This window comes from Scyliorhinus torazame, chromosome 5, assembly GCF_047496885.1.
Source record: "Scyliorhinus torazame isolate Kashiwa2021f chromosome 5, sScyTor2.1, whole genome shotgun sequence".
Classification (NCBI taxonomy): domain Eukaryota; kingdom Metazoa; phylum Chordata; class Chondrichthyes; order Carcharhiniformes; family Scyliorhinidae; genus Scyliorhinus; species Scyliorhinus torazame.
In genome coordinates, this window is record NC_092711.1 from 145101382 (window position 1) to 145124244 (window position 22863).

Sequence of the window (22863 nt, forward strand, 5' to 3'; positions counted from 1 at the left end):
TTCCCTGGTGGTCTAGTGGTTAGGATTCGGCGCTTTCACCGCCACGGCCTGGGTTCGATTCCCGATCAGGGAATGATCAATTATTGTTGTCCAGCAGAATGTTCAATGAAACTGAATCGCAGTTTCACAGAAAAGAGCTGTGCCAGAATCAGTTTAGTGACATTTGTTGTTTCACATCAGAGCTTAAAAAGTCACAAGTGCATCAGGTGGAGAACAAAGACAGGGGCAGGAAGAAACGGACAGTGATTGGCTGCAAAGTGAGAGAGATTATGAAGCAAGCGAAAATTTGAGTGCTATTGGGCCAGATTTTGATGCTCACACAGACACAATAATCCCCCCCCCCCCCCCCCCCCCACACACACACACGATCAGGGGCCGAATCTCGGGCGTGATGACAAGAAAACTTCGAACTCAAATTATTCAGTCCATTGAGGTCACAGGAGCTGAATACAACAGAAGAAGCTCAAAGGAAATGATACTCACTGAGGGATTGTGTAAATTCTGCGCGGAGGTTAAGTGAGCAGGGTATAATCTGCCTGCATGTTTCTGAGCCTGTGCTCGGTGTATTGGGAGCTTTGCTCCTGGTTACAGTGTCCCCGGGATGGGCAGTTAGCCGCTGATTGAAGCTGCAGTCCCCGCGTTCTGCTGGCAGCGGGTGAATGGAGAATTAGGGTAAAATCCTGCTGCTTGTCCCTCTCTCACCCACTGTGAAGCCGGGCAAGAGAGAAACACATTACAAACTTGTAAAAGTGTAAATGTCACAAGGCTGTGAGATGACGTGTTGTGTTAATGTTTAACAACAAATCGGAACGAGGAAGCTTTGCCTCATAATTACAGATGAGTAAGTTTTAATGTTCCTGCCCTGTCTGAAACAGGGGAGTTTGTTTATGTTCAGCAAACGTGATAGTTTCACTTCAGAAAAAGATCAACATAAACTGGAAACTTCAAATTTTGATCAAAACTTAATTGCGACAAAAAATGTTTTTAACAATTGAAATGAGTTATTCCTATTTACTGATGAATGTCTGCCGGATGTTGCGTTGTAAGTTTCAAAGGAGCCACAGTGATCAAGTTGGTGGGTTTTGGAAATTGGAAGTTACACATGAGCAGCTTGCTGGGCTATTTCACCTCACTGTCGATTTCGTGGTCCAGCGAACAACAATTGCTGTTGTGATTAGCTTAAGATGTCACTTCTGTTCATTCTAAACATGTAATTTTGTATATTTCTAATTAAAACTGGGAAATAAGAATGAAAGACAAATGATATGCTGTCAGACGGGTTAAAACCCTGTTTGTCAGTATCCCTGGTGGTCTCGTGGTTAGGATTTGGCGCTCTCGCGGCCCCGGTTCAATTCCCGGTCAGGGAATGATGAATTATTATTGTCCACCAAACTATTCAACGAAGCTGAATCGCAGTTTCACAGAAAATAGCTCTGCCAGAATCAGTTAAGTGATATTTGTCGTTTCACATCAGAGCTGAAAAAGTCACAAGTGCATCAGGTCGAGAACAAATACAGAGGCAGGAAGAAACGGTCAGTGATTGGCTGCAGTGCAAGTGAGAGAGGTGTTGACGCAAGCGCAAACCTGCGTGGTATTGGGCCAGATGTTATTGCTCTGACAGACAGAAATATCTCCCCGATCTCGGTGCAAATCTCCAACGTGACGACAAGAAAACTTCTCACTGAAATTATTCAGTCCATTGAGGTCACAGGATCTGAATACAACAGAAGAAGCTCAAAGGATGTTCCACTGACTGAGGGATTGTGTAAATGCTGCTCGGAGGTTAAGTGAGCGGGGTATAATCTACCTGCATGTTTCTGAGCCTGTGCTCGGTGTATTGGGAGCTTTGCTCCTGGTTGGAGTGTCCCCGGGATGGGCAGTAACCCGCTGATTGAAGCTGCAGTCCCCACGTTCGGGTAAAATCCTGCTGCTTGTCCCTCTCTCACCCACTGTAGAGCCAGGCAAGAAATAATCTCATTCAAAACTTGTGGAAGTGTAAATGTCACAGGGCTGTGAGATGACGTGTTGTGTTAACGTTTAACAACATATCGGAACCAGGAAGCTTTCCTTATAGTTACAGATGAGTACTTTTTAATATTCCTGCCCAGTGTGAAACAGGAGAGTTTGTGTTTGTTCCGCAAACGTGATAGTTTCAGTTCAGAAAAAGATCAACAAAAATTGGAAACTATTCTAATTTTGATCAAAACTTAATTGCGAAAAGGATTAATTATGTTTTCAAAAATTAAAATGAGTTATTTGAAATTACGAATGAATGTACGCCGGGTGACGTGTTGTCAGTTTCACAGGGGCCACAGTGATAAGGTTGGTGGGTTTAGGAAATTGGAATTTACACATGAGCAGCTTTTGGGACTATTTCACCTCACTGTCGATTTCATGTTACAGCGAACAACAATCGGTGTTGTGATTGGCTGAAGATGTCACTTGTGTTCATTTTAAACATGTAATTTTGTATACTTCGAATGAAAACTCGGAAATCAAAATAAAAGGTGAGTGATATACTGTCAACCCAGGTTACATTTTTTGTCGTTAGTTTCCCTGGTGGTCTAGTGGTTAGGATTCGGCGCTTTCACCGCCGCGGCCCGGGTTCGATTCCCGGTCAGGGAATGATGAATTATTGTTGTCAGAATCAGTTCAGTGACATTTGTTGTTTCACATCAGAGCTGAAAAAGTCACAAGTGCAGCAGATCGAGAACAAAGACAGGGGCAGGAAGAAACGGACAGTGATTGGCTGCAAAGTGAGAGAGATTATGAAGCAAGCGAAAATTTGAGTGGTATTGGTCCAGATTTTGATGCTCACACGGGCACAATAATCCCCCCCCCCCCCCCCCCCCCCCACGCCCGATCAGGGTCCGAATCTCGGGCGTGATGACAAGAAAACTTCGAACTCAAATTATTCAGTCCATTGAGGTCACAGGAGCTGAATACAACAGAAGAAGCTCAAAGGAAATGATACTCACTGAGGGATTGTGTAAATGCTGCTCGGAGGTTAAGTGAGCGGGGTATAATCTACCTGCATGTTTCTGAGCCTGTGCTCGGTGTATTGGGAGCTTTGCTCCTCGTTGGAGTGTCCCCGGGATGGGCAGTTAGCCGCTGATTGAAGCTGCAGTCCCCGCGTCCTGCTGGCAGCGGGTGAATGGAGAATTAGGGTAAAATCCTGCTGCTTGTCCCTCTCTCACCCACTGTGGAGCCGGGGAAGAGAGAAACACATTCCAAACTTGTAAAAGTGTAAATGTCACAAGGCTGTGAGCTGACGTGTTGTGTTAATGTTTAACAACAAATCGGAACGAGGAAGCTTTGCCTCATAATTACAGATGAGTAAGTTGTATTGTTTATGCCCAGTCTGAAACAGGGGAGTTTGTTTATGTTCAGCAAACGTGATAGTTTCACTTCAGAAAAAGATCAACATAAACTGGAAACTTCAAATTTTGATCAAAACTTAATTGCGACAAAAAATGTTTTTAACAATTGAAATGAGTTATTTCTATTTACTGATGAATGTCTGCCGGATGTTGTGTTTGAGTTTCACAGGAGCCACAGTGATCAAGTTGGTGGGTTTTGGAAATTGGAAGTTACACATGAGCAGCTTGTTGGGACTATTTCACCTCACTGTCGATTTCATGTTCCAGCGAACAACAATCGGTGTTGTGATTAGCTTAAGATGTCACTTCTGTTCATTCTAAACATGTAATGTTGTATATTTTCTAATTAAAACTGGGAAATAAGAATGAAAGGCGAATGATATACTGTCAGACGGGTTAAAACCCTGTTTGTCAGTTTCCCTGGTGGTCTAATGGTTAGGATTCGGCCCGTTCACCGCCGCGGCCCGGTGAGGGAATGATGCTTTATTGTTGTCCGCCAAACCGTTCAACGAAGCTGAATCGCAGTTTCACAGAAAAGAGCTGTGCCAGAATCAGTTCAGTGACATTTGTCGTTTCACATCAGAGCTGAAAAAGTCACAAGTGCAGCAGGTGGAGAACAAAGACAGGGGCAGGAAGAAACGGACAGTGATTGGCTGCAAAGTGAGAGAGATTATGAAGCAAGCGAAAATTTGAGTGGTATTGGGCCAGATTTTGATGCTCACACAGACACAATAATCCCCCCCGCCCCCCCATCATCAGGGTCCGAATCTCGGGCGTGATGACAAGAAAACTTCGAACTCAAATTATTCAGTCCATTGAGGTCACAGGAGCTGAATACAACAGAAGAAGCTCAAAGGAAATGATACTCACTGAGGGATTGTGTAAATGCTGCTCGGAGGTTAAGTGAGCGGGGTATAATCTACCTGCATGTTTCTGAGCCTGTGCTCGGTGTATTGGGAGCTTTGCTCCTGGTTACAGTGTCCCCGGGATGGGCAGTTAGCCGCTGATTGAAGCTGCAGTCCCCGCGTTCTGCTGGCAGCGGGTGAATGGAGAATTAGGGTAAAATCCTGCTGCTTGTCCCTCTCTCACCCACTGTGGAGCCGGGGAAGAGAGAAACACCTTCCAAAAGTGTAAATGTCACAAGGCTGTGAGATGACGTGTTGTGTTAATGTTTAACAACAAATCGGAACGAGGAAGCTTTGCCTCCTAATTACAGATGAGTAAGTTTTAATGTTCCTGCCCTGTCTGAAACAGGGGAGTTTGTTTATGTTCAGCAAACGTGACAGTTTCACTTCAGAAAAAGATCAACATAAACTGGAAACTTCAAATTTTGATCAAAACTTAATTGCGACAAAAAATGTTTTTAACAACTAAAATGAGTTATTTCTATTTACTGATGAATGTCCGCCGGATGTTGCGTTGTAAGTTTCACAGGAGCCACAGTGATCAAGTTGGTGGGTTTTGGAAATTGGAAGTTACACATGAGCAGCTTGTTGGGCTATCTCACCTCACTGTCGATTTCGTGTTCCAGCGAACAACAATTGCTGTTGTGATTGTCTGACGATTTCACTTCTGTTCATTCTAAACATGTAATTTTGTATATTTCTAATTAAAACTGGGAAATAAGAATGAAAGGCGAATTATATACTGTCAGACGGATTAAAACCCTGTTTGTCAGTTTCCCTGGTAGTCTCGTGGTCAGGATTCGGCGCTCTCGCCGCGGCCCGGGTTCAATTCCCGGTCAGGGAACGATGCTTTATTGTTGTCTACCAAACCGTTCAACGAAGCTGAATCGCAGTTTCACAGAAAACAGCTCTGCCAGAATCAGTTAAGTGATATTTGTCGTTTCACATCAGAGCTGAAAAAGTCAGGTCGAGAACAAATACAGAGACAGGAAGAAACGGACAGTGATTGGCTGCAAGTGAGAGAAATGTTGACGCAAGCGCAAATCTGCGTGTTATTGGGCCAGATTTTGTTGCTCACACCGACACAATTATCCTCCAGATCAGGGTCCGAATCTCGGGCGTGATGACAAGAAAACTTCGAACTGAAATAATTCAGTCCATTGAGGCCACAGGAGCTGAATACAACAGAAGAAGCTCAAAGGAAGGGCCACTCACTGAGGGATTGTGTAAATGCTGCTCGGAGGTTAAGTGAGCGGGGTATAATGTACCTGCATGTTTCTGAGCCTGTGCTCGGTGTATTGGGAGCTTTGCTCCTGGTTGGAGTGTACCCGGGATGGGCAGTAACCCGCTGATTGAAGCTGCAGTCCCCGCGTTCTGCTGGCAGCAAGTGAATGGAGAGTTCGGGTAAAATCCTGCTGCTTGTCCCTCTCTCACCCACTGTGGAGCCAGGTGGAGAACAAATACAGAGGCAGGAAGAAACGGACAGTGATTGGCTGCAAGGTGAGAGAGATGCTGACGCAAGCGAAAATCTGGCTGGTATTCGGCCAGATTTTGTTTGAATTTGGTAAATGCCATTGTTTGGTGGAAGTTGGTTCCTAGGTCACACCAGAGGTTGAACTGTGTAAATTCAGGATCACTTCAATACAGAGCATCCCACACACACAGTGAGTCTCCGGGAAAGAGAATTGGCAACTAACTGAAAAGAGGTTAAAATCTGAATTGTGTGGTGATCAGGCTTGTATATTTCTAAAATCGTTCAGAGGATAAACGACACAAAATATGACAATGTAACTGGGATTGGATAATATTTATACGTGGACGATAACGGTGAATTATTACAGCATTGGACTGTTGGCATTATTTAAATATTTTCCGGATCAGAATGAATGGATATTTCACCCCATTCCTTAACTCGTCTCGGAATTTACTCTGTGTCCCAGCATAAATAAACGGGTTGCTGCAGTAACTGAGCACCTGCAAGATAATTCCGCTTTCCTCCAGAATATAATTTGATTCCTCGAAGTTGGAGCCAGAGAAATAAGTAGTTCCCGCAATCCTAACGTAGAGGAAGGCAATCACAGTTAACACATAGGACAGGATGAAGCTGCCCGAGATGGCGACCAGTAAAACAATGGACTTTCTCCGCTTCTCCATCTCCGGGTCACTCTCATTCTCTCCATTGTTCTGGCTCCTGAGTCTCCTGCGGGCTCTGTTGGCCACTCGGATGTTTCTGATGGTCAGAGCATTGAGCAATATAATCAGAATGAATGAGAGCCAAGTGGAAATGCGAATTATCCAGTCATATGCGATCCATACTGGTGATGTGTAAAACATGACCTTTACACTGCAGAACCAGGGCACGTCATTAATTATGTACAACGGTTTATAAATCAAATACAGGAAAGAAGATGCAAAAAAGCAACATATACAAATTGCCACGATGGCAACTGCCGCTGGCTTCGCTCTGCAATATTTTGTTTTCAGATTTTGGCAACAAATTGCCACGTATCTGTCAAAGGTGAAAGCCACTGTTAGCCATACAGAAACTCCAAACACTGTGCAGTTTAGGACAGCCCGGCAACGACATACGTGTGTGATGGACAGGAAAGTGAATGGGAAATAAATGCCAGCAATCCGGTTTAGTATCACAGAGCTAACAATGACTGTGAAGTCTGACACTGCCATAGACACCAAGTAGCAGGTGATACATCGGGAGTAGCCACATCTTCCTCGGGACAGGATCACGATCGCTGCCAAGTTTGCTGCAACAATTAGGAAATAAAGAGAGAGAGATGGATGCGTAGAATGTGTGCTGGTGAGATTACGACAGCAGCTAAATTACACATACATTCAAAGAAAAATCATAATTCTAGTGGCTTATGTGTGAAATCTCCACCTTTTCTCTTGGTACTTTCTTGTCAATGCTCAACCCCGACATAGAAACATAGAAAATAGGTGCAGGAGTAGGCCATTCGGCCCTTCGAGCCTGTACCACCATTCAATACGATCATGGCTGATCATGCAAATTCAGTATCCCACTCCCACTCTCTCTCCATACCCTTGATCCCTTTAGCTGCAAGGGCCAATCCCAGCTCCCTCTTGAATATATCCGATGAACTGGACCCAACAGCTTTCTGTGGCAGAGAATTCCACAAGCTCACAACTCTCCGAGAGAAGACATTCTTCCTCACCTCAGTCCTGAGTGGCTTACCCCTTATTCTTAGGCTGGGACCCCCTAGTTCTGGAAGTTCCGAACATCGGGAACATTCTTCCCGCATTTAGCCTGTCCAGTCCCATCAGGATTTTCTATGTTTCTATGAGATCCCCTCTCGTTCTTCTAAACTCCAGTGAGTACAAGCCCAGTCGATCCTGTCTTTCAAATGTCAGTCCTGCCATCCTGTGAATTAGTAAGATGAACATTCGCTGGAAACCCTCAATAGTAAGGATGTCCTTCCTCAAACTCGGACACCAAAACTGCACACAATACTCAAGGTGTGGCCTCACTAAGGCCCTGTATAACTGCAGCAAGCCATCCCTATTCCTATACTCAAATCCTCTCGCTATGAAGGCCAGCACGCCATTAGCTTTCCTCACCACCTGCTGTACCTGTATGCCAACCTTCAGCGACTGTTCCACCATGTCACCCAGGCCTCGTTACACTTCCCCTGATCCTAAACTGCCACCATTCAGATAATAATCTGCCTTCCTGCGTTTGCCACCAAAGTGGATAACCTCACATTTACCCATTTTATATTGCATTTGCCAAGTATATGCCCACTCAGCCAGCCTGTCGAAGTCACCCTGCAGCCTCTTTGCATCCTTCTCACTGCACACTCTGCCGCCCAGCTTAGTGTCATTTGCACATTTGGAGATATTGCATGCAATTCCTTCGTCCAAATCATTAGTGTATTTTGTGAACAGTTGGGATCCCAGCACTGAACCCTGCAGTACCCCACTAGTCACTTCCTGCCACTCTGAAAATGACCCATTTATTCCCACTCTCTGATTCCTGTCTGCCAACCAGTTCTCTATCCACGTCAATACATTACCACCGACCCCCCCCCCATCCCCCCCCCCCAACACCCCCCCCACCCCCCCCCCCCCCCCCACCCCCAACCTGCTGCCCCATACCATGAGTTTTAATTTTGCTCACTAATCTCGTATGTGGGAGCTTGTCAAAAACCTTTTGAAAGTCCGGATACACAACATCCACTGCTTCACCATTGTCCACTCTGGTCACATCCTCAAAAATTCCAGAAGGTCTGTCAAGCATGATTTCCCTTTAGTGAATCCATCTTGACTTGGACCGATCCTGTCCCACTTTCCAAATGGTTCAGCTATTTCATCCATAGTAATTGACTCCAGTATTCTCTCCACCACTGATGTCAGGCTAGCCGGTCTATGATTCCCCGTTTTCTCCCTCCCTCCCTTTTTTTAAATTGGGCTTACATGACCAACTCCTTTTCTGTGCTAAAAATCGCCGCAAATGTATTTTATTATCACTGAACTGTGTGAATGATACAACAATGTACAATAATCTAGTAGACCATGCCGGAGAACATAACGGTTACCAGAAATAACATGAACCAAACTCATGGGCACCACATCAAGTAGAAAAAATAAAATCAATAACGTATTACACAACATCTCTAAATACTTTATACTTTACAGAATAGAATCCCTACAGTACAGAAGAAGACCATTCGGCTCATTGAGTCTGCACCAACCCTCTGAAAGAGCACCCAGGCCCACTCCCCCAGCCTATCTCCATAATCCTGTAACCCCATCTAAACCTTTCAGATTCAGGGACAATTTAGCATGGCCAATCCACCTAACCATCACATCTTTGGACTGTGGGAGAAAACCGGAGCACCCACAGGAAACCCATGCACTATGGGGAGAACAACCTCCACACAGGGCGGAACTGAACCTGGGGCCATGGCGCTGTGAGGCAGCAGTGCTAACCACTGTGCCGCACGAATAATATATGCAATAACAGAGCCCAAAAATAAATTAATAACAACACTTGTATTTAAAATGTGTTATATCCGGCTCGGACTTTAAGCGATCTCTTCATGTGAATGAATTGAAAACTATCATTAGAGCGGAGCTGCTGATTGGCTGATTGGCTGTTGCGGGGGAAATTTGCATACGCCATTGTGCTCACCCTAACTTGAAGGTGTACCTGAGAAAGAGACCCTAGCTGTTCAAGTGAAGACAAGCATCCAGCAGAGGTCAGTAGAGCGGAGCTGCTGATTGGCTGTTGCGGGGAAAATTTGCATACGCCGTTGTGCTCACCCTAACTTGAAGGTGGTTTGTGGAGGAGTTGTTGTCAAGTGACACTTAAACCCAAAACACTTCTTCACTCATCTAACCCCAAAAAAACAACCGCTTTAAAGATCAAGAGGAAGGCTCGACAGCAGGCAGAAGGAGAAAGAAGTTGAACTGTGATGTCACGGCCTGCAGGTAAGGGATTGGCTGGTGACTGGTAAGTAGTTTTTATTTTATTTTCACTCAGGTATTATTGTGCGGGGCGCAGTGGTTGCTGAGTGAGTGCTTGCTGAGAAGGGGAGTGAATAACAGGTAAGCTCTTTCTTTCTTTTTCTTTTTTTATCTAAAGGGGATGGCAGGGAAGGTAGTGCAATGTTCCTGCTGCAGAATGTTTGAGGTGAGGGACGCCGTCAGTGTCCCTCCTGATTTCATCTGTGGGAAGTGCACCCATCTCCAGCTCCTCAGAAACCGCGTTAGGGAACTGGAGCTGGAGCTGGATGAACTTCGGATCATTCGGGAGGCAGAGGTGGTCATAGATAGAAGCTTCAGGGATGCAGTTACTCCGAAGAATAAAGATAAATGGGTGACGGTGAGAGGGGCTGGGAGGAAGCAGTCAGTACAGGGATCCCCTGTGGTCGTTCCCCTTAGTAACAAGTATACCGCATTGGACACTGTTGGGGGGAGGGGGCATACCAGGGGTAAGCCATGGGGTACAGGTCTCTGGCACAGAGTCTGCCCCTGTTGCTCAGAAGGGAAGTGGGGAGAGGAGTAGAGCATTAGTCATTGGAGACTCCATAGTTAGGGGGATAGATAGGAGATTCTGTGGGAACGAGAGAGACTCGCGGTTGGCATGTTGCCTCCCAGGTGCCAGGGTGCGTGATGTCTCGGATCATGTTTTCGGGATCCTTAAGTGGGAGCAGCCCCAAGTCGTGGTCCACATAGGTACCAACGACATAGGTAGGAAAAGGGATAGGGATGTAAGACAGGAATTCAGGGAGCTAGGGTGGAAACTTAGATCTAGGACAAACAGAGTTATTATCTCTGGGTTGTTACCCGTGCCACGTGATAGCGAGACTAGGAATAGGGAGAGAGAGGAGTTGAACACGTGGCTACAGGGATAGTGCAGGAGGGAGGGTTTCAGAATTCTGGATAATTGGGGCTCATTCTGGGGTTGGTGGGACCTCTACAAACGGGATGGTCTACACCTGGACCAGAGGGGTTCCAATATCCTGGGGGGGAAATTTGCTAATGCTCTTCGGGAGGGTTTAAACTAGTTCAGCAGGGGCTTGGGAACTTGAATTGTAGCTCCAGTATACAGGAGGTTGAGAGTAGTGAGGTCATGAGTAAGGTTTCAAAGTTGCAGGAGTGTACCAGCAGGCAGGAAGGTGGTTTAAAGTGTGTCTTCTTCAATGCCAGGAGCATCCAGAATAAAGTGGGTGAACTTGCGGAATGGGTTGGTACCTGTGACTTCGATGTTGTGGCCATTTCGGAGACATGGACAGAGCAGGGCCAGGAATGGTTTGTTGTTAACTTTGCCTTAATTCAATTGCTCTGTTTTATTACCTTTGCTCCTGAGTCGCCAGGTATCTTTATGATACCGCCACGTGGTTCAAGTCCGAGTAATGATCAATAATCCAACACACCGATTAGTAAGGTTTAAATCATAGCTCATTTATTATACACAGTAATCGCTACTAATTATCATAGAATTTTTTAAAAATTATCATAGAATTTGCAGTGCAGAAGGAGGCCATTCGGCCCATCGAGTCTGCACCGGCTCTTGGAAAGAGCATCCTACCCAAGGTCAACACCTCCACCCTATCCCCATAACCCAGTAACCCCACCCAACACTAAGGGCAATTTTGGACACTAAGGGCAATTTATCATGGCCAATCCACCTGACCTGCACATCTTTGGACTGTGGGAGGAAACCGGAGCACCCGGAGTAAACCCACGCACACACGGGGAGGATGTGCAGACTCCGCACAGACAGTGACCCAAGCCGGAATCGAACCTGGGACCCTGGAGCTGTGAAGCAATTGTGCTATCCACAATGCTACCGTGCTGCCATGCACAAATTCTATGTCTAAGCTACTTCTACAACTAACAGGCCTATACTTAACTTGAAACTGGCCCACCAGGTCAGGGAAACAAATGGCCTTTCATTCGGGTTCTGAGCCTGCGGGATTCGAAGTTGGTACAGATTGGTAGCTAGGAGCGCCTATCTCATAGAGCGCATTGAAGTAAGACTTACAGGTTCGATCTTCACTGCGCCAGTCATGGTCACTGTTGGTTCGTTGTTGCTGGGTGACCCGGGCAGGACGAAGAGCTGAAGAGGAGCTGCTGAAGCGTGAAGCTGGAGAGGACGTGGAGAAGACAGCGACTTGAACTTGGGTCTCAATTCTTATAGTTCCCAGGGGCTTCCCGCCTTTCGGGGCGGACCCTGTACCTGGTCCCAAGTGATTGGACTTTGTCCCAATCGCTTGGTTCGATTTTCTCCAACGCTGGAGCGGTTCCCTGATCGATGGGCGGTCTTGAGGTGCTCATTCACCTCCTTTTGTGTAGGCTTCTGCTGGCGCCGAAGAGTCTGGTTTTGCTTTGTGTTGCTTATTGTTCCCGGGGATTGCTCATTAGTATGCAGGTGGCTGTTGTTTTGTTATGCTGATGGTTGCAGGTATCGATAGTGTCTGGCCTTTCCAGAGGTAAATACACAGCCAACCTGCAGCTGCTCGTTTTAGTCTTGTTGCCTGATTTTCCCATCGGCCTTTGCCGTTCGCCATTTTGAATCGGGAGTTGGCCATTTTAAGTGGCTACAGGTTGTTGCAGGTGCCGGGGTTTAGATATTCCAGTAAGCGCAGGGAAGGTGGTAAAAGAGGGGGAGGAGTGGCATTGTTAGTCAAGGACAGTATTACGGTGGCAGAAAGGACGTTTGATGAGGACTCGGCTACTGAGGTAGTATGGGCTGAGGTTAGAAACAGGAAAGGAGAGGTCACCCTGTTAGGGGTTTTCTGTAGCCTCCGAAAAGTTCCAGAGATGTAGAGGAAAGGATTGCAAAGATGATTCTAGATAGGAGCGAAAGCAACAGGGTAGTTGTTATGGGGGACTTTAAGTTTCCAAATATTGACTGGAAACTCTATAGTTCGAGTACTTTAGATGGGTCCGTTTTTGTCCAATGTGTGCAGGAGGGTTTCCTGACACAGTATGTAGATAGGCCAATGAGAGGCGAGGCCATATTGGATTTGGTACTGGGTAATGAACCAGGACAGGTGTTAGATTTGGAGGTAGGTGAGCGCTTTGGTGATAATGACCACAATTTGATTACGTTTACTTTAGTGATGGAAAGGGAAAGGTATATACCGCAGGGCAAGAGTTATATCTGGGGGAAAGGCAATTATGATGCGATGAGGCAAGACTTAGGATGCATTGGATGGAGAGGAAAACTGCAGGGCATCGGCACAATGGAAATGTGGAGCTTGTTCAAGGAACAGCTACTGCGTGTCCTTGATAAGTATGTACCTGTCAGGCAGGGAGGAAGTGGTCGAGCAAGGGAACCGTGGTTTACTAAAGCAGTCGAAACATTTGTCAAGAGGAAGAAGGAGGCTTATGTAAAGATGAGACATGAAGGTTCAGTTAGGGCGCTCGAGAGTTACAAGTTAGCTAGGAAGGACCTAAAGAGAGAGCTAAGAAGAGCCAGGAGGGGACATGAGAAGTCTTTGGCAGGTAGGATCAAGGATAATCCTAAAGCTTTCTATAGATATGTCAGGAATAAACGAATGACTAGGGTAAGAGTAGGGCCAGTCAAGGACAGTAGTGGGAAGTTGTGCTTGGAGTCCGAGGAGATAGGAGAGGTGCTAAATGAATATTTTTTGTCAGTCTTCACACAGGAAAAAGACAATGTTGTCGAGGAGAATACTGAGATTCAGGCTTCTAGACTAGAAGGGCTTGAGGTTCATAAGGAGGAGGTGTTAGTAATTCTGGAAAGTGTGAAAATAGATAAGTCCCCTGGGCCGGATGGGAGTTATCCTAGGATTCTCTGGGAAGCTAGGTAGGAGATTGCTGAGCCTTTGGCTTTGATCTTTAAGTCATCTTTGTCTACATGAATAGTGCCAGAAGACTGGAGGATAGCAAATGTTGTTCCCTTGTTCAAGAAGGGGAGTAGAGATAACCCCGGTAACTATAGAGCCTTACTTCTGTTGTGGGCAAAATCTTGGAAAGGTTTATAAGAGATAGGATGTATAATCACCTGGAAAGGAATAATTTGATTAGAGGTAGTCAACACGGTTTTGTGAAGGGTAGGTCTTGCTTCACAAACTTTATTGAGTTCTTTGAGAAGGTGACCAAACATGTGGATGAGGGTAAAGCAGTTGATGTGGTGTATATGGATTTCAAGAAAGCGTTTGATAAGGTTCCCCACGGTAGGCTACTGCAGAAACCACGGAGGCATGGGATTCAGGGTGATTTAGCAGTTTGGATCAGAAATTGGCTAGCTGGAAGAAGACAAAGGATGGTGGTTGATGGGAAATGTTCGGACTGGAGTCCAGTTACTAGTGGTGGCCACAAGGATCTGTTTTGGGGCCACTGCTGTTTGTCATTTTTATAAATGACCTGGAGGAGGGTGTAGAAGGATGGGTGAGTAAATTTGCAGATGATACTAAAGTCGGTGGAGTTGTGGACGGTGCGGACAGATGTTACAAGTTACAGAGGGCCATAGATAAGCTGCAGCACTGGGCTGAGAGGTGGCAAATGGAGTTTAATGCAGAAAAGTGTGAGGTGATTCATTTTGGAAGGAATAACAGGAAGACAGAGTACTGGGCTAATGGTAAGATTCTTGGCAGTGTGGATGAGCAGAGAGATCTCGGTGTCCATGTACATAGATCCCTGAAAGTTGCCACCCAGGCTGAGAGGGTTGTTAATAAGGCGTACGGTGTGTTAGCTTTTATTGGTAGAGGGATTGAGGTTCGGAGCCATGAGGTCATGTTGCAGCTGTACAAAACTGGTGCGGCCCCATTTGGAGTATTGCGTGCAATTCTGGTCGCCGCATTATAGGAAGGATGTGGAAGCATTGGAAAGGGTGCAGAGGAGATTTACTAGAATGTTGCCTGGTATGGAGGGAAGATCTTATGAGGAAAGGCTGAGGGACTTGAGGCTGTTTTCGTTAGAGAGAAGAAGGTTAAGAGGTGACTTAATTGAGGCATACAAGATTATCAGAGGATTGGATAGGGTGGACAGTGAGAGCCTTCTTCCTCGGATGTTGATGTCTAGCACGAGGGGACAGAGCTTTAAATTCAGGGGAGATAGATGTAAGACAGATGTCAGAGGTAGGTTCTTTACTCAGAGAGTAGTAAGGGCGTGGAATGCCCTGCCGCCAACACTAAGGGCTTTCAAATGGTCATTGGATAGACATATGGACGATAAGGGATTAGTGTAGATGGGCTTTAGAGTGGTTTCACAGGTCGGTGCAACATCGAGGGCCGAAGGGCCTGTACTTCGCTGTAATGTTCTATGTTCTATCACCCCGTTCGTAAACTCGTCAATCACATTGTTTGATAAAATTCTCAAGCTGAGAGCAGCGAAGGGACAATTATTGATTTAAGAATTTGAGTAGTGATGTTGGCTGAACCCACTGTTAAGTCTGAGACCTTCTCCTCATAGCTGCCTGAGCCTTTTGGTGTCAACCTGAGCCAGAAGAACTGACAGATGATAAAGGGCCATTTGGAGCAAGATGCCCGCAATGACCATAAGACCATAAGACATAGGAGCAGAATTGGGCCACTCGGCCCATCGAGTCTGCTCCGCCATTCAAGCATGGCTGATATTTTTCTCATCCCCATTCTCCTGCCTTCGCCCCACAACTCCTGAACCCCCTATTGATCAAAAATCTATCTGTCTCTGTCTTAAAGACCAGAGGACACCATCTCAGGCTAAATGGATGATCCTTTAAAACAGAGATGAGGAAGAATTTCTTCAGCCAGAGGGTGGTGAATCTGTGGAACTCTTTGTCGCAGAAGGCTGTGGAGGCCAAATCACTGAGTGCCTTTAAGACAGAGATAGATAGGTTCTTGATTAATTAAAAAAAAAAAATAGAGTAGTCAATTCATTGTTTACAATTAAGCGGCAATTTAGCTTGTCCAATCCACCTACCCTGCACATCTTTGGGTTGTGGAGGTGAAACCCGCACAAACACGGGGAGAATGTGCAAACTCCACATGGACAGTGACCCAGAGCTGGGATCGAATCTGGGACCTCGGCGCTATGAGGCCTAACCACTGCGCCACCGTGCTGCCCAGCATCCTGATTAATAAGGGTATCAAGGGTTATGGGGAGAAGGCAGGAGAATGGGGATGAGAAAAATATTAGCCATGATTGAATGGCGGAGTAGACTCGATGGGCCGAATGGCCTATTTCAGCTCCTATATCTTATGGTCTTATTAGTGCAGCTGCTGCCAGACTTTACAGATGTTCTGACACAGCTGCAACTTAAAATAGACAGAGAGACAGAATGCTCCCAATTCCATCCCTTCATTAACTATAATCGAATAATAACGTTGGGTTGGAATGAAGGAAACGGGACGTGTGCGCGGCTTCAAGCCGATAATGCCGAGTTAGTGGTTTAATGGATGATTGACCAGAGCCCTAATGGGAAACATGGTCAGGTTCTCCCCGTGATTATTTACTCAGTGCCAGTGATGAGATGGTATCACAGCCCCTTTTGCTACCAATATCTCTGAAACTGTGCACCCAGCTTCATTCAAACATCTGTATATTAATTAGGAGCATTTCCAGCTACGTCCAGTTGGTTTCAATGTGGGAAGTTCGAGTTCAGCACCGTTACATTCATAGAAACATAGAAAAAATGGGAGCAGGAGGAGGAGGCCTTTCTTCCCTTCAAGCCCACTCCGCCATTCAGTATGATCATGGTTCAACATCCAACTCAGGAGCCAAATCCCTCCTTCCCCCATATCTCCTTTGGTCCCTTAGCCCAAAGCGTTATATATAACTGCTCCTCGAAGCCATACAATGTTTTGGACTCAATTGCGGTAACAAATTCCACAGGCTTACCATCTTTGTGTGAAGAAATTTCTCCTCATCTCTGTCCTAAATCGTTAACCTCGTAACCTCATACCCCTGGTTCTGGACAACCACCATTAGGAACATCTTTCCTGCATCTACCCTGTCCAGTCCTGTTAGAATTTTATAGGTTTCTATGCAATCCCCCCTTATTCTTCTGAACTCCAATGAATAAAATCCTAACCGATCTCTCCTCATACTTCAGTCCTGCCATCCCAGGAATTAGCCTGGTAAACCTTCGCTGCACTTCCTCTATAACAAGAACATCCTTCCTCAGATAAGGAGATCAAAGCTGCAGACAATATTCTAGGTGTTGCCTACCAAGGCCCTGTATAATTGCAGCAACACATCCCTGCTCCAGTACTCGATTCCTCTCGCTCTGAAGGCCAGCATGCCATTTGGCTTCTTTACCGCCTGCTGTACCTGCATGCTTACCTTCAGTGACTGGTGTATGAGGACACCCAGGTCTCATTGCACATTCCCCTCTTCTAATTTATGGCCATTCAGATAATAATCTGCCTTCTTGTTTTACAACCAAAGTGGATAACCTCGCAGATATCCCAATTATACTGCATCTGCCATTCATTTACCCACTCACTCACCTTGTACAATTCACACTATAGGATCTCTGCATTCTCCTCACAGCTCACCCGCTCACCCAACTTGATGTCATCTGCAAATTTGGAAATATTACATTTTGTTCATTCATCTAAATCATCAATATATATTGTGAATACACGCCCAGATCAGAAAGGTTACACTGAGCCCAGTTCGACACGACAGCTTTCATAATAGACAGTCCCAAGTTATTGCGATTACATTCAGTGTTGAGAGGTTCAGTTACAGACGGACACATTGAGGAAGGTCAGGTATAAATAACGGACATAGGCGGTCCAGTTCACCATGGTTACTTTCACTTTAGTGCCCATCGCAGCTTCAATGAAGTGTTACTGCACAGAAGGAAGCCATTTGATCCATGGTGTCTGAACCGGCTCTCCAAATGAGAATCATGATTTAGGGCCATTCCCCTGCCTTTTAACCGCCCCCTACACATTGTTGTCCATTCCCGCAGAAACGTGGCAGCCTCCACTGTGTCTGAGCTAATTCCACATCAGAAAGAAAGTCCTGAACATGTCCAGTTAATTGTGGTTAACTTGAGCTTGGGAGGAAAGTTCAGCAAGTCTCCGATCCGGGGGGGGGGGGGGGGGGGGGGGACATCAGTGTGAGCGGATCCAATTCAGTGATAAGAAATCAGTGTGTCGATATCTATTTCAGTTTTATTAACGCGCACCACGCCCATTATAGCAACAGGTAACGGAGAAAAGGAAGCTTTTTTTCTCTACAATTTACAGTTTGCCAATCTGCGGAGATTACATCCCCAAATATTAAATTGCTGTTTGGAATAACCTCTGGTTGCCTTCCTTAAGGTCTGAGCACATAATTTCCCTGAAGAAAAGCCGCTTTTTATGGGGTTTACTAGTCGTTGCCATCGGCCAGGTTAAATTACTTTGCTGAAGCCGGGTAGAGACACAGAGTTCTGCTGGCAGCGGGTAAATGGAGAGTTCGGGTAAAATCCTGCTGCTTGTCCCTCTCTCACCCACTGTGGAGCCGGGGAAGAAATAATCTCATTCAAAACTTGTGGAAGTGTCACAAGGCTGTGAGATGACGTGTTGTGTTAATATTGCCTCATAATTACAGATGAGTAAATTTTATTGTTCATGCCCAGTGTGAAGCAGGGGAGTTTGTATATGTTCAGCAAACGTGATAGTTTCACTTCAGAGAAAGATCAACAAAAATTGGAAACTATTCAAATTTTGATCAAAATTTAATTGCGAAAATGATTAACTATCAATGTTTTCAAAAATTGAAATGAGTTATTTCCAATTACTGATGAATGTCCGCCGGATGTTGTGTTGTCAGTTTCACAGGAGCCACAGTGATCAAGTTGGTGGGTTTAGGAAATTGGAAGTTACACATGAGCAGCTTGCTGGGCTATTTCACCTCACTGTCGATTTCATGTTACAGCGAACAACAATCGGTGTTGTGATTGGCTGAAGATGTCACTTCTGTTCATTCTAAAAATGTTATTTTGTATATTTCTAATCAAAAGTTCGAAATGAAAATAAAAGGTGAATGATATTCTGTAAACCCGGGTTAAAGCTTTCCTTGTCAGTTTCTCTGGTGGCAGTTTCCCTGGTGGTCTAGTGGTTAGGATTCGGCGCTTTCACCGCCGCGGCCCGGGTTCGATTCCCGGTCAGGGAATGATGAATTATTGTTGTCCACCAAAACCTTCAATGAAGCTGAATCGCAGTTTCACAGAAAAGAGCTCTGCCAGACTCAGTTCAATGACGTTTGTCGTTTCACATCAGAGCTGAAAAAGTCACAAGTGGAGAACAAATACAGAGGCAGGAAAAAACGGACAGTGATTGGCTGCAAATGGGAGAGATGTTGATGCAAGTGAAAATTTGGATGGTATTGGGCCAGATTTTATTGCTCACAGACACAAATATCTCCCAGATCTGGGTGCAAATCTCCAACGTGATGACAACAAGACGTCTAACTGAAAGTGTCCATTGAGGTCACAGGATCTGAATACAGCTAAAGAAGCTCAAAGGAAGCGCCACTCACTGGGGGATTGTGTCAATGCTGCTCGGAGGTTAAGTGAGCGGGGTATAATCTACCTGCATGTTTCTGAGCCTGTGCTCGGTGTATTGGGAGGTTTGCTCCTGGTTGGAGTGTCCCTGAGATGGGCAGTAACCCGCTGATTGAAGCTGCAGTCCCCGCGTTCTGCTGGCAGCGGGTGAATGGAGAGTTGGGGTAAAATCCTGCTGCTTGTCCCTCTCCCACCCACTGTGGAGCCGGGGAAGAAAGGATCTCATTCAAAACTTGTGGAAGTGTAAATATCCCATGGCTGTGAGATGACGTGTTCTGTTCATGTTTAACAACAAATCTGAACCAGGAAACTTTGCCTCATAATTACAGATGAGTAAGTTTTAATGTTTCTGCCCGGAATGACTCAGGGGAGTTTGTGCATGTTCAGCAAACGTGATAGTTTTACTTGAGAAAAAGATCAACAAAATTTTGGAAACTATTCAAATTTTGATCAAAACCTAATTGCGAAAAAGATTAACTATCAATGTTTTGGAATTTGAAATGTGATATTTTGAATTACTGATGAATGTCCGCCGGATGTCGTGTTGCAAGTTTCACAGGAACCACAGTCAGTGGCGGACCTACATTTTTGGGGCCCTGAAGCTTGAACTGTTATGGGGGCAACCAGCAACGGGGTCTGGGTAACCACTGTTATCTTCTTCAATGGGGTTGTTCCTCGACAGATCACCACAATTTCTTAAAACTTTAACCACTATATCTCAGATTTTGATTAAAATTGCTATACTGGATTATCTCACATGTCAAAGTCACTGGTGTGAATAAAAAATTCCTATGCTTATAGTTTTCGAGTTATGGTGGGATGAAAATTAGGGAAATGTTATATACATGCATGATGCATCATAGAATGATGAAATAAAACATAGAAAAGACCACGGTCAATATAATCTTTTATTTTAGACACCTATGAGAATACATACTACATGAAGCACATTTTACAAAATACTCTTTTTTCTGTTTTTTCTAGCAACATATTTACGTACAGCTTTGTCATATGAGAGCTTCCTTGCAATGTTATTTTCTAGAGACAATATGCATAAAGAATTTAAGCGCTCTTCAGTCATGGTAGACCAAAATTTGTTCTTTTTAAATGATAGCTTTGAAAAATTCCGTTCTGCTTCATAGCTCGTGATCTGCTTCATAGCTCGTGATAGGCATTGTAAAGTACAGCTTAAGCACAGTAGTAATATTGAGGAACACTTCAATGAGGTGTTGCTCACAAATAAGCTGAAGAACTTGTGCGCATTGCATTTTAGATGGCGTGTTTGCTTCTGTGTGCTGGGATTTCCTAAGGTGCAAATATTCTTTGAACTGATAACACTTGTTTACTAATTTGTGGTCAATATCATCTTTGTAATACGATATTATAAGTTTAATACTGTCCTCATCAATTTCAGAATCGTTCACCATTCTGAGAGGAACTCTAACCTTTTCGCAATCTGCTCATATGGGTCAATCCTCTTGCGTAACTGGATTATCAAGCAGCCATAGAGTTGATATAGAACTTCTACCCTAAATTTGTAAGCTCCTCTCAAAGAAGCAATACCACTTGTTCCATCTCAAAATTTCCTTGTAACAATGCGTTTGGAAGAATCAGAATGACTTGTGTGATATCTTCACACTAACCTTTTGCTTCTGATTCATAGTGTGCAATCCTATCGGCTGAATTTTCTCTGAGTTCTTTAACAAACGAAAGTAAAGATGATAGCAGAAGATAACCTTCAAATACATGTCTATAATGAACATTGGTGCTGTGAGACCTGTGCCACTGACTCTACAATAAACACTGGTACAGTGAGACCTGTATCTCTGACTCTATAATGAACATTGGTACAGTGACACCTGTCTGTATAATGTTTCACCGGATACATTGTGGTTTGCTCTCACGCACAGGACTGCAAAGGTTTTTTAATCTTTTGTCTGTTTATCATTGATTGTCAAGTGCAGCAATCATAACATGTTACGGCAAACCTGAAAACTCATGAAACAAAAGCAGAGGCTGCATGGGCTACCGTACACACTCACAACATCCCAAGTGCCGGAGAGCAAAATGAAATATGTGCATTCAAAAACATATCTCGGCATATTGGAGCTGACAGCACAGGACCAGGGTGTCAGCACAGCACATCGCACTGGTGTACGAATTAGACAGCAACAGAGAGTTCTGCTGGTAAAAACTGAGATGAAGGCTGGGAGAGTGAAATAGCAAACCGGCAAAGGGGGGCATCTGAATTCACACCGTGAGTTCCCAGGCTGAGTGAGCTTTGCGTTTCAAAGAAGGCAGAGAAAGGGCCTTGGGACAGAATGTATCAACACTATGGCTGAAGACAAAACTAGCAAAGCAGGGCGCCAGTGTTTGTGCTGAGGTTTGGAGCCAGCTCTTTCTCATTCCTCCGATACACAGCTGCAAAATATGTGACCCGAGTGAAACTGACCAAGTGAAGAGTGCATGAGGGGAGAGCAGTCCCGTGAGCCAGGCCACATCAGCATTCTTTGAATACCCAATCACACACACACTGGCATTAACCCAAACACTTACGCGGGGTGACACTCTTCATCGAGACACAGCTACATTAGGAAGAGGAGGCAAATTTTGATCCTCAGCATTTCCTGATCGCATTTTTGCAGCAGAATAATCACTTTCCTTTTAACCTGGGACCCAGCACTGACTTATCTGCTTTAGTGAAGTCCTGCCAATTAATTTATGACTGCCTTGTAAAGTCGCTTCTGGGGCCCCTCTGGGATTAGGGGCCCTGAATCTGAAGCTTCATTAGTCTCAGAGTAGATCCGCCCCTGCCCTGAGAGGATAAACGTTAGGGTTCGTTCGGAGGTGGCAGCCGTTTATCGACTTCTTCGGAGAAAACTAAACTGTCAGCAGAGGCAATAAAGGGGAGGGTGGGGGTGATGGGATAGGGGGGGGGGGGGGGGGGGAGAGTTAGGCTATTTTGTGTCCAGAGAAGACGGGAGCAGTGGGAGATGGAGGCATGTTTACACACTGAACTATGTTTACATTTGTATTGCTTGTTGTTATAAAAGCATAAATGCCTTAATAAAATATTTTTAAAACTGTGCCCTCGCACCTTAAACCTATGTCATCTGGTAATTGACTTTTCCAACCTGGGAAAAAGCTTCGGACTATCCACTCTGTCCGTGCCACTCAGAATTTTGTAAACTTTTATCAGGTCGTCCCTCATCCTCCATCACTTGAATGAAAACAATCCGAGTTTATCCAACCTCTCCTCATAGCTAATACCCTCCAGGCCAGGCAACATCCTGGTAAACCTCCTCTGTACTCTCTCCAAAGCCTCCGCATCCTTTTGGTAATGTGGTGACCAGAATTGTCAGCAATATTCCACGTGTGGCCTAACTAAGGCTCTGTACAGCTGCAGCATGACTTGCTCAATTTTCATACTCAATGCCCCGACCGATGAAGACAAGCATGCCCTCTGCCTTCTTAGCTCCTTATCCACCTGCGTTGCCACTTTCAGTGGTATGTTTATTATAATTTCCCAATCTACCAGACAACTTGCCCCTCATACCATGACAGTTTCCTTCTGCGAGAAACACCC

General features: G+C 45.1%; 1 protein-coding gene, 1 long non-coding RNA gene and 3 other non-coding genes across 5 annotated transcripts in view; 4 read left to right on the forward strand and 1 right to left on the reverse strand.

The window, feature by feature from the left end:
* LOC140417950 (uncharacterized) overlaps positions 1-22863 on the reverse strand; it is a 49926-nt gene that overhangs the window by 13210 nt on the left and 13853 nt on the right. The window contains exons 3-4 of the mRNA XM_072501383.1: positions 8417-8528; positions 6214-7047 (exon numbers count right to left, since the gene is read on the reverse strand). Of these exons, the coding sequence (XP_072357484.1) occupies positions 6214-7047; positions 8417-8528 (946 nt within the window). The remainder of the gene's footprint in view (positions 1-6213; positions 7048-8416; positions 8529-22863) is intronic.
* trnae-uuc (transfer RNA glutamic acid (anticodon UUC)) lies at positions 2-73 on the forward strand. The gene has a single exon. It is a non-coding gene; the product is annotated as a tRNA-Glu (tRNA).
* Positions 2554-2625, forward strand: trnae-uuc (transfer RNA glutamic acid (anticodon UUC)). The gene has a single exon. It is a non-coding gene; the product is annotated as a tRNA-Glu (tRNA).
* trnae-uuc (transfer RNA glutamic acid (anticodon UUC)) lies at positions 18815-18886 on the forward strand. The gene has a single exon. It is a non-coding gene; the product is annotated as a tRNA-Glu (tRNA).
* Positions 19336-21094, forward strand: LOC140422005 (uncharacterized). The gene is made up of 2 exons (XR_011947219.1): positions 19336-19610; positions 20692-21094. It is a non-coding gene; the product is annotated as an uncharacterized lncRNA (long non-coding RNA).